The sequence below is a fragment of the Urocitellus parryii genome, chromosome 6 (assembly GCF_045843805.1).
Source record: "Urocitellus parryii isolate mUroPar1 chromosome 6, mUroPar1.hap1, whole genome shotgun sequence".
Lineage (NCBI taxonomy): Eukaryota > Metazoa > Chordata > Mammalia > Rodentia > Sciuridae > Urocitellus > Urocitellus parryii.
The window spans coordinates 146,254,091-146,271,369 of NC_135536.1; the positions used below are offsets into that span (position 1 = coordinate 146,254,091).

A 17,279-nucleotide genomic window follows, 5' to 3' on the forward strand; every position below is an offset into this window, starting at 1 on the left:
AGGCTGCCTCGGGCAGGTTTTGGATAGCAAAGAATGACAGAGAATCCTGACAGTCAGTCCATTTTCTGTTTGTACCTGAAAGGCACTTGGCTGGTGAAATGTCAAGAGTTCTTCAAAGGCATTTTTTGAACAGTTTTCCCCGCAAGACTTGGCATGAGCAAAGAAAACCTGGGAAGCTGTTGAAACCTGAAATAGCAGGTCTCAACAATAATGAAAATCCCCAGGCTCTTTTGTGCTAGCTCTGAGACAGAGAATGCTTTCTTACACACATACACACACACACACACACACACACACACACACACTTTAACTCTTGCTTCCTTTCATGCAGTCTTGACTTCAGGAGTCCCTGCTGCCCCCCTCTTCCTTTGAATTCACAGCCTGCTGCACTTCAGATTCTGGTTGGGGCTTCAGAGCTAAGGAGCTAGAAGGCAGAGGTGACCTCTGATGACCTGCAGGAATGGGGGAGTCCCCAGGGCTCCTGGGGTTGGGGGAACAGAGGAGACTGCAGGGGCAGCTCTCATTCTCTCCTTAAGCTGGAGCTGTTCCCAGCTGGTCACTGAGCTTCCCCTTTACCAATCTCCTCAGTGAAAGAGGCTGAAGGTCCTACCAAATGCCACAGAAACATGTCTGTCCCAGTCCACGCTGTCATCCCAGGAGGGCACAGGCTGGGGCAAACACTGTCTTATGGGGCCTGAGTGACACTTAAGGAACTATTTGTCTAAGACAAATGTTTTACAGATCCATGTAAGAAATGACATTTTAATGAGTGACCACGGACCTGTGACCGTACCCAATGGTGATGAGATGAAGATAAAAATTAGCACTGGCTGGCATCTGTGAAAGTCGTTCATTCCTTATGAAGTATCCCTAAACGCACCTGATGGGAAGATCTTAGACAAGGTTAGGTGAAGCACGGCAAAGCCAGGACATGGACCTGCACTGTCCTTACCAAGTGTGCCCCAACCCCCAAAAGTCAATAACATAATGTGTGGCACAAGAGAAGTGTTCTTCAGGGACAACGGCCAGGTCCAGGCTCTAATGAGAATCTAGACTGTGGTGCAGAAGAGTCAGGATAAGCTGGAGCCCACTCTGATCTGGTCGGATGGACACTGGGGACATGGAGCTGGGGGGCCGAGGAGACAAAGGCATCTACCTTAAGCTCTGCAGAGAGCCTTGGCACCCACCTTGGGCCATGCCAGCACATCTCCTGGCAACTGTTGGAGACGTCACCACTCTGTAGCAAGCTCACTTCTCTTCACTGAGCAGTGACTGGGGCTTCAGCTTTTCCCTAACACCGTGGAAGGCTCTGTTTGCTCATGTGTATTCCACACCAAAGGTACCTGTCCTCTCACCTCCTGCCCCGTCCGTAGAGCACTGAATTTTGATAATCCTTCTCCCACTAGCTGCTCATGCTCCCACGGGTACTCTATCTCACCGAGGATTTCCTTATTTCTGTCCCAGTGCAGAGGGCTGGCTTCCTGGCTCCATGGTATGGTTTGCCACATCCCAGAAGAGGGCCCCAGCGTCCTGACTTGCTCTTGGATGTACCAATTTCCTTTAATAAGGATTTGACTTTTAATTTCGTGATTAAGGGAAGACTTAATGTGCAGGATCTCCTCATATAGAAACAACAATTGTGCTAAAGGACACATGACTGATATAAAGCCTTTGGGGTAGGTCTGGATGGGTGGTGTGGAGACTGGGGAGATACTTGATTTTATGCTGAGTCTCTGCCTTTGATAGAGCTGAAGCCATCTTATTGTTCAGTTTCTTGCTTCAAATTAAGATAACCTTCTGACATTGTGCATTGAAAGAAAACTGAATGACAAACCAGAAGGCACGTCACTTTTTAGTTGTGTGACCCTGGGGGAAAAAGCCACATCACCACTCTGAGCCTCAGTTTCCTCATTTCCAAATGGCAAGAGGCAGTTGTGAGGGTCAAGTGGATCATATGGGTGAAAGTGCTTAGTAAATTCTAAAGCCATGGCAAACATCACAGACTGTAACAACATTTCTGTGAGCTTGAAGAGGGATCAGCCCTCCCTGACTACCTCTCAGGGCTCACAGGTACTTGCACACACATTGGGTCATTTGATCTTCTCAGGCCTCTGGGAGTTACTGTCATCTCTGACTTACAGAGAGAAGGAAGCTGGAGTCAGATGAGGCCTCAGAGGGCTTGTCAGACCAGCCCCTTCCCCAGACCTCCACTGACACCAGGAGATCAATGGCCATTTTGATCTGTTCACACCGGCAAGCACAAATTCTTAACATAGAGAATCATCAATTTTCGTTAAAAACATCATCCCATTATAATTCCTCTGGAAGAGTTTATTTCTCATGGGGAAAAAAAATCTCATCAATCCAATGGTGACAAATGTTTCTGGTCTTAGATCTGAGACATTTCGACTTTTGATTAGAAGTCACGCTCTTCTAGAAAGAAATGAATTTTCCTCCTCTTTCAGTTTAACTCCCAACCACCACCCGGGTAGAATACATAGACCCATTCAGTGGCTGCAAAAAAGGATTTGCATTGTTTTCTGAAAAGTGCTAACATCCTTGGAGGGCAGGCAGCTGCAGGTCATTTTCCAAACACCCAGAACAATTGTAATGCCCTCAGCAGGCGTGAGAATATGAAGTGTGACCCACCCTCCTATGGGCCACTAGTTAGGGTCTGACTATTAGCTGTGCTCAGGACACCAGGGAGGGAGCCACATAGTCCCTGGGAGCCTACCCTGCCTCACCATGGCTCTGGGCACTGAGGAGCTCTGCTGTTCCCAAAAGCTCTCACCCAGGTAGCTCTCACCCATGCATGGGCCTGGACTGGCCTGCACATCACCTCCCGGAAACCAGCTCATCTTTCTCAATAGCACTATGGGGCAAAGTGACAAGAGGGTGCTTGGATGGGAGGTGTCAAAGCTTCCCTGGCTGGAAAGCAGACCTACTAAGCTCCCTCCATCACGGCACAGTCTGCTGGGTACCTGTCTGGCCCAACACTTTCTGCACTGGCTGCTTGACCTGGTTTCCTCCTGGCCATGAGGACGGGGTAAACATTCTCCAGATTCAAGGACAACTGATGGCTCTGAGCCCTGGCCTTCTATCTACTTTCCTTTTAGGGAGTGCGTTAGCTGTCTTCAGAGTCTGGTATGAATGGAGGTTTGGATGTTGGTCTGTGGCGATTGTTTACAAACACAGAGGACCCCATGAGCACAACAGTGACACCATCGGCAAAACTGGACAGCAGAGATGACCAGAAACCTGAGAGCAGATCCAAACAGTCCAAATGAGCAAAAACGCCAGGGCAAGATGCATCCCATGGAATCTGCTCCTACTGGCCTCCACAGCCAAGGGGAGTGAGGATCCGGGGCCCCTCAGGGAGCTAAAGTCTTTTCTCCAGAGAAGACACGGAGAGAAAGACCGAGGGCAAACTCCCCACCCCACCCTAGTGATGGCAGCAGAAGGGAGGGGGGTGGGGTGGACAGTTGGGGTCTCTTGGTGGGCTTCTATGCCCCCACCCCTGACAGCTCGCTCCCTGCATACCACACACACAGACTTCCAGCCGCGCATCCCTTGCAGTTCTCTTCTGCACAGCAGAACCAAGTTTCCCTCCCTGAGTGCTGGCGCTGGGTGGCTGCTCAACAGCACCACTCTAAACTGAGCCGCTGCTCTGGCCAGACCTGCTGCTGGCTGGGATGGAACAGCTGGCTTCCACGCACACACACACCGTGCTCAGCACACGCCCAGCCCATCGGATGACAGCCCCATCTAAGTGGCCAAGATGTGGGGGAGGTCTTGACATCCTATGGCTCCTCCTTGTTCTTAACGCAGAGCACAACTGGGAGGGAGCCCTGCAGAGCATGAGCTCCCAGCAGACTGTGCTGCGCTTTGCATGTGCTATTTCCATTCACCCTCTGGTGTCTGGCTGCTGCTTACACCAGGATGTTCAAAGTACTTAAGAAAACAAGTGTCTCCCTAGTCCTCAAAACCAGAGGGGTTCAGCTGGAGAAGCCCAGACACTGGCTGGTCGACAACCATCTGCAGGGCTCCCCGAGGCTCAGAGGCACCAACCCTGGGACTCCCAGAGCCCTTCTTGTTCTGTTTCTAACATGTGTTTTGAGCACTGAGTAGGGATCCAGGAACAGGGGCTCTGCCAGAGGAGTGCGGGCAAGTGGTTTAGCCACTCTGAGCCTCTGTTTCCTCTTCTGTACAACAGGAGTGACAACCCTGGCTGGAAAGGAATGGTAGCATGAGGCACAGAGGAAACAAATGCCAAATACCCCAACCCAGGATGGGCATTTGTGGCCCAGGCTAGGAATTGACCAGTTTTCATTTGCCCCTTTGATTCAAGCTGGGTCCAGATGTGCTTGGATAGAGAACATTTCTCAGGATCATTCTATAAAAGGAATCAAGACAAACTGGAGTCAGATCAAAACAGGTTAGTTCTGGGAACTGTGCCCACAGCAGTGTGAACACTGGATGAGATTCGAGGTAGGGAAATGAGCTTAGTTAGGAAAGGGCTTAGTCACTTATCCCAGCACCCTGGAACTTCTGAATACCTCTGAGAAACAGGCAGAACCAGGCTTCATGAATTCCATCTTGGAGATAAAGATACTGAGGGTCAGGGATGTTATGAAGTTCAAGTGGAACAGAGTTACATGCCAGATCTCAATGTCTCTATCCCATGACTCTGGTTCTCATGGCCCAGAGCACATGTATCTTTTGTGAACGCCTTGGAGTCAAGTTTTTCCTCCAGCGTCAGATTCGTTCTGGAAGCTTCCTAATGAGCACTATCTACATCCATGTCGCTGTGTGACATCTGTGTTTGTTTTGGGGAAGCTAGACTGTTGGCCTTGATTCTATTGCTTGGTCAGGTCTTTTGAACAGGGAATAAATAAGAAGCAGGTGTTTTGGGTCTCCAAATTCAGTTATCTAGAGGTGACATTTTAGCACAGCAGGTAAACTGGGACCTAAGATATTTGACTTTATTTTTTTTGCACTTGAAGTGTTTGGAGGCCTTTGTTTTCTGACTTGTGTTGGGCAGGGAGGTGGTGGCATTTCTACAAGGGATTGGATTCTGACAAGTTTTGCTTCACCATGAACAAACCATTCTCCCTTCCACAACTGACTGGGGGCCCTGTTGCCAGATTTTCATACTGAAATTTTACATTTTGTACTAAAATGGTGACGATATTACACATGCCAAACAAATACCAACAGCTTCTTCAGTCACCAGTCAGCCACCTTTGAATGAAGAGGGACCCGGGGAACCAAGTAGATATTTTTCAGTTGCTAAGACCACAAGGAAATATTTAAAAAGAATAAATAGATTCTGAGCTCGCCTTAGACATCGTATGGTTGCTGTGAAAAGAAAACCTACTGGAAGGTTCTGATGCTGACATCAGTCTCCAGTAAATGGGAGTCATTCAAAGATACCAGGGGAATGAATAAATGAAGGGTTCAACACCAAAGACTTTTTCACTCAGAAAAACATTCAATCTCTGTTGAACCCTCCTTGTCCCCTGTCCTATCTGCCCTGGTGTCCTATAGGCTGTTGCCCAAAGGTCCTGGAAATGAATGGAAGTGACATTTGCCCAAGTATCCCCTATGTGTCTGCTTCGACCCAGCCTCCCACACATTTATAAGGCTCTTGTGACAGAAGGCTGTGAGGCCAGGCCCGTAGCAGGATGCTGGGGCACAGCCAGAATGCTGAAAAGGGCGGCCAGGCTGGTGACAGAGCACCCCCATTTTGCTGTATTCATTTTCCTTCCAAAGGCTCACAAAGCAGTGGGTGCTCCCAGCCAGCACAGAGAGCTGATCCACTTGCAGGAGCAGCAGGCAGGATGCACACAGGGCCACTGGCAGGTGCAGAGTTGGGAATCTGCATGGTTAGATTGGGACCCCTGTAGAACTGGACCCAATGGGACACTGAGCTCATGACTGGAGCCCCCTGTGGCAGCAGGAGGGGAATGTCAGAGCGGCGTCCTCACCTTAGACCAGTCCCCCGTCTTCCACTCATAGCAGCCTGAGTAGTCCTCACACGCCTCCTCGGCTTTTGGCCTTGTGGATGCATCGCATTTCCCTTGTGAGTTGGTGCACGTCACCGTTCGCTTCCGCGTCCCTTTACCACAGTTGGCAGAGCACTGCAAGATACCATGCGAACATTTAATCCAGACCAATTCAGTTTAAGTCCATCAACATCTATGAAGTCCCTACTCTGTGCCAGACCTGGAGTGGGGACACAAAGATGAAGATGCTGTTTCTATCCTCAAAAAGTACAGGGTCTTCAGTCTTAGGCACCTAGTCCCGGTTGGGACCCCAGCTGGGTGGCTGATGATGGGGGAGAGGCACAGGAATCAGAAATTGCAAGAACTTGGGGTGCCCAGAAGGTCAAATGAGGGGAATGGAATTTAGTGGCCAGTCATCAGCTCCCAAAGACAAAGGCATTGTGTGAGCTCAGAGGGCAAATGTGCGCAGGCTCAGAGGACGAGCAGGAGACAAGCCAGCAGGAGCAAGGTGAGGCCCTGGCAGCATGAGGTCCAAGGCCACCGGCTCCTGCTACACATGGCAAAGACCCTGACGCAGGAAAGAGAAGTAGGAGACAGACAAGAAAAGCCATAGGTGACTTTTTTGTAAACAGGTGTCCCTTGCTGACAGTTCTAATGGATATTTAAGAGAGGACACCAAATGTGGTCACACAAGAGTGTTCCTGGAAGTAGCTTGCTTACTTCTTGGGAGACAGTTTGGGAGGGTCTGAGGGTGATGGGTGATATGCAAGCCTTCAGTTCAAGACTGCCCCCATTTCCTCCAGCAGAAAGGAGTGAGGACAAGATGTCAGGGTGTGGAGGGTGGGCAGCTCTGGGATGAGCCTGCAGCCTGCTCCTGGCATGCTCCTCTGTGGGGCAGGGTGGTGCACTGGCTGGCAATAGCACTTATGGCTCTCCACAAATAAAGTGGAAGAAGTCCCAGCAGAGTTGACCTGTCACCTTGGGGAGACATAACTGCCAAGTGCGATGAGTGGTCGGCAAGCAGAGGGGACATAGTCTGCAGGCCAGGGAGCTACCCTGCCGATTTTCTGTATGTGGACCAGTGCGTAGTCTCCCTGAAAAGCCCTGTCCCCACCATGAATGCAGACACCTAACTGAGGGAGATGGTGGGCTACAGGCTGGATTCTGCTAAAGAAACTTCATACTTGTTCAGTTTGCCAAGGCTACTGCAGCACCTTTCTTAAGCGACAACTTTTAAAAAGTTCCATTGCTAAAATAAAAGTACATGAAGAGCAAACATTATTCTTGATATTTCTGTTATTAGTATTTATTCTACAATATTACCTACCTTTTTGTTATGAATTTAATATAGCGCTCTCTCTCTCTCTCTCTCTCTCTCTCTCTCTCTCTCTCTCTCTCTCTCTCTCTCTCTGTCTCTCTCTCTCTCTCTGAAGCTGCCATGGGTTTTGAGAGTAATTTAGACTGGCTTGTTTTAGAAAGAATATACAAGCTTCAGAACTGGCTGGGCTGTCACCTGGGGGAGCTGGCAGAAACACACACACTTGGATTGGTGTTGGGGAGAAGCACTGGTTTAAAGGGACCTCTGGTGCAAGGAGCCAGTCCGTGGCAGGTTTTGCACACAGGACCACCTGGGCCAGGAGGGCTGCCTCAGGGAGCCCTGGGCCACGAGGGCTGCCTCAGGGAGCCCTGGGCCACTGCAGCGAAGGACTAGCCCCTGCTTCTCTGTGTGACAATGTTTTCTGATTATTTCAGCAACTCTGTCCCCACCATTTGACACATGGACTCCCCTGACCTCAGAGTCTACATGACTTGCTTCTTGGCAACTAATAGGCCACTCACCATTCCTGCCCCTTCAGTCCTGCAGCTTCTTACTCTGTTCTGTGTTTCTTGCCCCTTTACCTTGAATTTCAAGCACTGAGTGTCCAAATAAATTTCTCTAGCAAACCTGGCTTTGGCCCCTTAGTCTGACTAATACCCCACTCCCTGGGGGCCTCTGTGCCGTGGGCAGATGCCACCTCTCAAGGGACCTAGGAGGGGAAGCTCAGCCTCTCTTTCTGCTTCCCATTGAGGATTGAGCCTAGAAACTGAGGATAGGAGGAATCCATTTATTACCTTTGGCATCCTTCTGCAAATCTGATTCTCCAGATGAAGATGGGAAGGAGCTGGGGGAGGGAGTATTTAGTAAGGGTGATCAATGAAGCTGGTTGAATAAGAGCCATCATGTCAATAAAAACTCTCCCACAAGAAATGAAAGCCAGCTTCTGGCCAGGGCTGGAGGGGCTTCAGCCCACAGTGAAGGGGCAGAAATACCAGCTTCATAAGGAACTTGTGGAGGCAGGATGTGATTCCACGTCACATGTTAAGAAAGCAGCATTTTGCTTGCATGGGGCTGGGCCAGAATGAGATGGATGGATGCAGATACTAGTGCAGGATTAGGATGGGGCATTAATGTAGAGATGATCATAAAGAAATTCCTTTAAGCCTTGCTCTAGTGGTCTCACCTTTCCCAGATATGGTGGTCTTCAGTGCTTTAATAACTGATAACCCCAGGCTTGGTTCTTTTGGTAAAGAGGCCTTTTTCCCCACATAAGATTAAAATAAATCTTCCATTCAGACTCTTATCAATCAGATTAAAGCATAAATCTTGCTTGAATTAAGAGCTGGGAGGTCAAAGCCCTAAGGCTCATCTGGGGTTGGGGAAAGGAACTGTGGCTGTGTGCCTGTCTCCATCCTGGCAGCAAATATGAAAAAAAAAAAATTCCAGCCAGGCATGGTGGCTCACACCTATAATCCTAGCTGCTTGAGAGGCTGAGGCAGGAGGATTGCAAGTTTGAGGCCAACCTGGGCAACTTAGCAAGATCCTATCTCAGAATTCTGAAAAGGGTTGGGAATGTAGCTCAGTGGTAGAATATAATCCCCAATAGGGCCAACAAAGAAAATTTTTCTTGATGTTAACTTTACAAACCTAAGTATATATAAAGAAAAAAAATTAAGCTCTTTTTCCTGAAATATTATAAAGTACGGGTTAAGGGAAAAGGTCTTTAAATGAGTATATTTCAAGATTGGTCTGAAGATTAAACTCAGTTTTAGAGCAGCCAATGGTAGACTTCTCCTTCATTAAAAATGGGCTGAACACTTTTTTATTCAAAATAAATTCCGACTGTTTGGCAATCAAAGGAACTTTAAAAATATTTTCCACACTGAAGACTGTCTTGGATCTAGCCTCTTTGAATTTTCATAGACCACTTTTGGTGGAAAGACCTGAGGGAAGGTTGCCCTTTATTTAGCTATTTTTTTGTTTGTTTTACAGCCAAACAATCAAAAGCATTAAGGCAAAGTCAATGCAAAGCTTTGGAAGATGACACCCTTCAAGATAAAATGGAATTTCCAGGACCAACTTTCAAAGTGAAAACTTAAGGCTTAATTGACCTCTTTCCAAAATGTTTTATGGCGTGAGATTTGTAACTCCAACTTGCATACCAAAAGCTGTCCCTCCCAGCATCTAACTCTCACAATCTACAAAACTGCTGTGGCATGAAAGGAAAGTCTTTGAAACCAGCTTCCCAACTTGACCACACTAGAGCTCAAACACTCCCAAAGGAGAATTAAAAGGTCAATTGGTGTGTGTGTGTGTGTGTGTGTGTGTGTGTGTGTGTGTGTGTGTGTGTCTATTTATTTATCTTTAGGTGGGAATTGTCATAAGAAATGAAACGAATAGTACTTTCACTGTGATGCCATGTGCATCATCACAAACATGTTATCCATGTTTTCTTTAAGCCATGTTGTTATCTCAAATGGAATTTAAGAATATATGGGCCAGAACACAGCTTTGAGCTCCTCTGGAGCAGATAAAGACCATGACACATGGAGATGTATCACAAACACCATGAAGAGAAAAGTACCACACTACATCCTGTGGACGAGGGCTGGGGGCTCTTGTGGTGGTTTCAGTCCCAGCCACAAGTGTAGCCACTCACCTGTGACCACTCTGATGCCTCCCAGATGGACAGGCAGTCCTGGCCTTCGCAGCTCTGCACTGGTGTTGGTCGGGGGCTTGGGCAGTAGAGGGGCCGTGTGGTGACATGTGTGCCATTCTGTAGCTGGTACACACAGGTCACCTCCCGATGCTGGATGCCCTTCTCACAGGTGGCTGAGCAGGGGCTCCATGGGCCTGCCACCCACCTGAGCAGGGGAGAAAAGACAGGGAGTGTTATGGTTTGGATGTGAGGTGTCCCCCGAAAGCTCACGAGAGACAGTGCAAGAAGGTTCAGAGGAGAAATGCTTGGGTTGTGAGAGTCTTAACCCAATCAGTGAATTAATCCCCTGATAGATGTTCTGCCTCACCTTGAGCTCCAAGAATGGAGCTGGCCTTCTCTGGCCTAAGACCTCTGAAACTGTGAGCCCTTGAATAAACCTTTCCTGCTTCTCAATTGTTCTGGTCAGGTCCTTCAGTCATAGCAGTGAGAAGCTGACTAAAACAGGGGGTGTGTAATAGGGGAGAGAGGCTATCTCCCCCCACACCATGGAGAGCCTTCCAGAAGGACCATGGAACATGTTTTATTCAATGGGGTGTGAGTGGGCAAGTACTGGCCACAAAGCTCCTGCTTTGAATGTAGTCATTAAGTTTGGCTCTGATTCTGTTTCTTGCCCTCTGCCATGACAACATGTCACTATTCTAAGACACTGAGATATTGGGAATGTTTGTTACTGCAGTACTTGCTAACTGATACAATCTTTGACAAAGGTCTTTTCAGTCTCTCTGCATGAATCCACCAGAACAAGGTTCTCACTGCCTTAGGGACTGTGGAACCTCCAAAGTGGGTCTTTGAGGATGCCATCTTGAGGCCATAGGGAAGGTGACTACTGAGGTCAGCACTTTAAAGCATTCTTCTAAAACTTCATCTATCTGCCCAATGCTTCAATGATCTGGGGTCTATACCTCTGTCAGCTTCAGGGTGTTGAAAAACTGACCAGTTTGGGAATGTCTCTCCTTCTTGGTCCTCTGATGAGCTGTTAAGCTTTGCCCACTCTCTAGTCCTTCCTCAAATACTTCTAGCTCCTGGGAGCTCAGCACTTGGCAAGAGTGCCTGGAACCACAGATGGCGAGATGGACAGGTATTCATTCCATTCCTCTTCATCAGAAAAAGTAGCCCTGGTTCCACCAGAAACAAAACCTGATCATGCCATGCCATCACACTGTGCCACTGTACCCCTTAGAAACAGCTGAGCATCTCCCAGGGCCTTTGGGTGGGCACTGGGTGGTGCCAATTGGCCCTTCCTCTCCAGTTCCGGCTCTTGAAGTTCCTCGGACCCACCAGTAAGTGGGAGGGACAGAGACAACAGCCTACCGAGGGGTGTGGTGGTGAGCGCAAGTGACATAGTGCCATAAACTGCATGTGGCACACATCAGCCCCAGACCTTTAGTGAGGATTGCTGCCATTATCTCCCAGGTAGGCGATGGTGAACTCCCAGGGCAGCACGCGAGTCTCTCATGTCAACACAAAAAGAATTGAAGTGACTCCTACACCTTTCTCCTTGTTCTGGTTTTCAGATTAAGATGGATTCTTGATTTCTCCATCCTAATTGTAATTTTCTAATCAGTTGCTGCTGTTTTAAAATGAACAGAATGGCCCAGGTTTGGTCTGATAGCACCAGGAGAGGAGGTGACCTCTTTAAATGGAGATGCCGTCTTTATCAATGCCACCCACCTTTGCCCTATTTCTGTTTCTAAGCAGCCAGGTTACCCCTGTTACCTCTATCCCCACCTGACTACTTACTTTTGCATCTCATAACCACCCCCCACCTCCCCAGTCAGATCACTTTTGTCTTACACGTTTGTGTTGAATTTTGAGAATATAAACATCAGGCTTCAAGGCGAGACTTGGGTGTTATTGTGTTGACTCTTAAGTGCAAAAGAAGCTTTGAATTTGCTCCTGTCATTTGCATGTACTGTGCTTCCTAGGATAAGCCTTAGAAGTAGGACCTTTATGTCCTACCCATGGGAATGTCACCTGCCCTGGGAGTGCACACCACTGGTCACAGGATGCACTTCCATGGCTGGGCACATGGCCAGGGCCTGTGCTGTAGTGAATGTGGGCAGTGATTCCCTGTCACGGGCAGGTCCCATCTGGGACACTCAGGGTGATGGAGGAATTGCTGGGCGAGGCTTAGCAGCCCTCCCTTGGATACCTCCTATACCTTCTGCCCCATCAGTGACTTGGATAATCACATCCGAGGGGAAAGAGAGTCCAAGGGGAAAGTGGAAGGAAGGAAGGGAATGTTGATGCCGGCTACGGCACGGGCAGACTTTGAAGATGGTATGCTAAGGGAAATAAGCCAAATGACACGATTCCACCCACACAAATATGATGTGACCAAAAGACAAATACCACATGATTCCACCCATTCAAGGAACCTGGAGAGAGAAAAAGTAGAAAGAATGGTGGGTGCCAGGGGCTGGGTGGGGTGAGGAGGGTTTTCTGTTAAATGGGTGCAACATTTTAGTTTGGAGAGATAAAAGACAAGTTTGAGTTAGCAAGTTTGATTTCAAGTTTGATTTCTTCTTAAGAGCCATGAAACTGTAATTCTTTAGGAAGGCATAGTTAACAGTTCTCTAATTTGGGCTGTCTTTCCCATCACTCTGAAGGGGTTAGAATGGAATCTCCTCCCTTTCTGTCCAAGTGACTCGGTTCCTGTGCCTAACAGGGTGAGTATCCCTATCCAGACTGCTAGAACCAGAAGTAGTTCAGATTCCTGATTGTTTGGGATTTTGGAATAGTTGCATATAAATCACGAGACATCTTAGATATTGGATCCAAGTCAAAACATAAAATTCATTTGTTTCCCATACTCCTCATTCACACAGCCTGAAGGTAATTTTATTCAATATTTTGAGTATACCTGGTTTTGACTTATACCCATCACATGAGATCAGGTATAAAAGTTTCCACTTGTGGCATCATATTGATTCACAAAAAGTTTTTGATTCTGCATAGCATTTCGGATTTCAGATTTTTGGAGCAGGGATTCTGAGCCTGTATTCTGAGTTATAATATGCTAATGAGATACATTGGATAGCTCAGTGACCTTTGAGACACTATCTTCTCTATTTTTTCCCTGCTTAAAAAAATTGCCACAAACTTAGTGGCTCAAAACAAAATTGATTTATTATCTTACATGGAGATAATAATTCTAGAGATCAGAAGTCTCAGATCTTGCTGGTTTAAAATCAAGGTATTCAGAAAGATTCTAGAGCTCAAAAATGAATTCAGCAAAGAAGCAGGATATAAAATTAATATCCACATATCAGTTGTGTTCCTATATACCAATGATGAATCAGCTGAAAGAGAAATTAGGAAAACTATCCCATTCACAATAGCCTCAAAAAAAAGGGAATAAATCTAACAAAAGAGGTGAAAGACGTCTATAATGAAAACGATAGAACACTAAAGAAAGAAATTGAAGAAGACCTTAGAAAATGGAAAGATCTCCCATGTTCTTGGATAGGCAGAATTAATATTGTCAAAATGGCCATACGACCAAAAGAGCTAAATAGATTTAATGCAATTTCTATTAAAATTCCAATAATATTCTTCATAGAAATAGAAAAAGCAATCATGAAATTCACCTGGGGACAAATAAGAGATCCAGAATAACCAAAGCAATCCTTAGTGAGAAAAGTGAAGTAGGAAGCATCACAATACTAGACCTCAAATGATACTACAGGGCTATAGTAATATAACCAGCATGGCATTGGCACCAAAACAGACCTAAGACCAACGGAAGAGAACAGAAGACACAGAGGCAAACCAATACACACACAGTTATCTCCTGTTAGACAAAAGTGACATAAGCATACATTGGAGAAAAGATAGCCTCTTCAACAAATGGTGCTGGCAAAACCAGAAATCCATATGTAATGGAATGAAAGTGAACTCCTATCTCTCACCCTGCACAACATTAAACTCCAAGTGGATCAAGGACATAGGCATTAGATTAGAGATCCTGAACTTAACTGGAAGAAAATGTAGGAGCAACTATCCATCATGTTGACTTAGGAATTGACTTCCTCAGCAAGACTTGTAAAATCAAGAATCAATAAATGGGATGGTCTCAAACCAAAAAGCTTCTTCACAACAAAGGAAATGATCAAGAGCATAAAGAGAGAGCCTACAGAATGGGAGAAGATCTTTGCCATCTGCACCTCAGAGAATTAATCTCCAGGATATACAAAGAACTAAAAAAAAAACTTAACACCCAAAAAACTAAAACCCAAACCAAAAAACCCCAAACAATAAATGGGCAAAGGAACTAAACAGGCATTTCTCAGAAGAAAAAAATACAAATGACCAACAAATATATATAAAAATGTTCAACATCTCTAGCAGTTAAAGAAATGCAAATTAAAACTACACTGAGATTTATCTCACTCTAGTCAGAATGGCAATTATCAAGATTACAAGTAACAATAAATATTGGTGAGGATGCGGGGAAAAAGATATATTCATACATTGCTAGTGGGATTGCAAATTGATGCAACCATTTTGGAAAGTAGTAGGGAGATTCCTCAGAAAACTTGGAATGAAACCACCATTTGACCCAGTTATTTCATTCCTCAGCATATACCTAAAGGACTTAAAATCAGCATACCAGGGTGATGCAGCCACATTAATGTTTATAGGAGCTCAATTCATAATAACAAAGCTATGTAACCAACACAGGTGCCCTTCAACAGATGAATGGATAATGAAAATGTTTTATACACACACACACACACACACACACACACTGAAATATTACTCATCCATAAATAAGAATGAAATTATGACATTTGCTGGTAAATGGATGGAACTGGAGACCATCATGCTAAGTGAAATAAGCAATCCCAAAAAAACAAAGGCCAAATGTTCTCTCTGATATGAAGATGCTAACACACAATAAGGGGGTGGAGGGAGGAACAGAAGTTCATTGGATTAGATAAAGGGAAATGACGGGAAGGGAGGTGGGATGTGAATAGAAAAGGCGGTAGAACGAATTGGACATAATTTTCCTATGTTCATACATGCATACACAACCAGTGAAACTCCACATCATGTACAACCACAAGAATGGGATCCTAATTAGAATAATCTATACTCCATGGATGGATGATATGTCAAAATACTCTGTACTGTCATGTATATCTAAAAAGAACAAATAAAAAATTTAAAAAATAAAATCAAGGTGTTGGGGCAAATGTTAGCTCCTTCTAGAGACTCCAGGAAGGAACCTCTTTCCTCCTGCCTTTTCTAACTTTTACACATGGCCTTCATTTCTTGGCTTGGATCTCCTTCCTCGAACTCACTTTCAACAGTGACAGGTTGAGTCTTTCTTCATGACTCCAACCTTCTCTTCTACCTTCCTCTTCTGCTTTCAAGGACCCCTGTGATTGCACTGAATCCACTTAGATAATCCAGAATAATCTCCTTGGAGGCCAGTCGATTGGCCACCTGTATTCATTTGCTAAGGCTACCAGAAAAGGTATCACAAACTGGATGGCTTATACCTAGAAAAATATATTGTTCATAGTTCTAGAGGCCAGAAATCCAAATCTACCTGTCATCAGGATTGGATCTTTCTGATGGAGAATCTATTCTGCATCTATTGCCTTAGGTCTTGTTAAGGGCCCATGATCCTTAGCATTTCTTGGTTTGCAGAAACATGGGTGTCTGTCTTCATGTTCACATGGTGTTGCTCCTGGGTGTCTGTGTCCCTCATGGCCATCTTCTTACAAGGACACCAATCACATTGGATTAAGGGCCCGACTCTATCTAGCATGCGCTCTTCTTTATGAATTCCATCTGTAATGACCTTATTTTCAACTAAGATGACATTATGAGATCCTGGGGGCTAGACTTTAACATCTCTCTTTTGGAAGTTACAATTCAACATTAATTCCATCTTCAAACATGATTCCCCTTTGCCACGTAACCTAACATTTTAATAGGTCCTAGGGATTAGGATATGGACATCTTTGGGACCATTAGGCTACCTACCACAGACCCATCACAATCAGGGTAATGAGAAATTGCAGCTTCTATTCAAAATTTACTTTTTATTCACTTTTGATTTGGCTGTGATTTAAACTACATAAAGGCCTTGAGAGGTCTCCCGAGATGTGACTTGGCTGTTACCAAGAAATATTGACAGGGGTTACCTTCTTTAAGAAAAAAAAAAAAAATATATATATATATATATATATATATTTAGTTATAGATGGACAAAATACCTTTATTTTATTTATTTATTTTATGTGGTGCTGAGGACTGAACCCAGTGCCTCATACTTTTGAGGCAAGCACTCTGCCACTGACCCACAATCCCAGCCCAGGGGTCACGTTCTTATGACACAGTTCTTTTATGTTGAATACATAGTGACTCTCAAATGTCTAGACAACTAAAAAGAGGGTACTGTTAGTCACTTATTTTCAACATAACAGTATTAAACCTTAACAGAGTGTGAGATGTTATTCTTCAACACAATCTGAGCTCACAAGTGGTCTATCTGTGGGATCTGTGTGGACTTTATCCATCCCCAAAGTGGGTGAAAAGGAAGGATCTGGCTCTGGCTTCACACCTAACTGGTGCCAATATCTGTGCCAGGAATGTTCTTATGTTCACTCAATTAATCAAAATAAGGAAGCAAGATGCCTATATGTGATTCTCTGGGTATCTGTTACAGAGACTGGTAAAATCTAGGCACAGCATCAAATGGGCTTCACATGAGACATCATAGCATAAAAAAAAATGAAGTCAACAGCCCCAGAAGGTTGTAGGGCAGGTCACAGAACAGTCACTGGGAGAGTCAATTCACTCAGTCTAAGCATGTCTGATCCCCTGGCACACAGTGTGTACCTCACAGTGAGTACTGACCACGGGGCCCCTAAGTTAGTGTCCCCACCTTCACAAACCCCAGTTAAGTGCTGCCTTTAGAAGAGGGGGGACACACAGTGGATGATTTTTTACCATCTGATGAGTGCTGCAGAGGACACGGAGCTTAAGTTGGGTCCTGGAGGTCAAAGTGAAGTTGGCCAAACAAAGAGGCGGTGCTCAGTGCTCAGAGGGAGCTTGTCTACAGAACATCAGGACAGAGCGAGGAAGCAACGCTGGGCTGGGGGATGTCGGGTCCCTTGAGGGTCCTATGGGTAGGGTGGGAAGAAGAGAGTTCTTGGGTGCATCTACTAATTGTGTGCCTCCAGGCAAGATGGTGACTTTCTTTGAGGTAGTGGGGAAACAG

The 17,279-nt window shown here is 45.8% G+C and overlaps 1 protein-coding gene across 2 annotated transcripts in view; it reads right to left on the minus strand.

The window, feature by feature from the left end:
* Nucleotides 1-17,279, minus strand: part of Adamts17 (ADAM metallopeptidase with thrombospondin type 1 motif 17) — a 349,540-nt gene that overhangs the window by 8,484 nt on the left and 323,777 nt on the right. For both annotated transcript variants that reach the window (XM_026394730.2, XM_026394729.2), the window contains 2 exons: nt 9,983-10,187; nt 5,988-6,140 (listed from right to left, as the gene is read on the minus strand). In XM_026394730.2, coding sequence (XP_026250515.1) covers nt 5,988-6,140; nt 9,983-10,187 — 358 coding nt within the window. The remainder of the gene's footprint in view (nt 1-5,987; nt 6,141-9,982; nt 10,188-17,279) is intronic.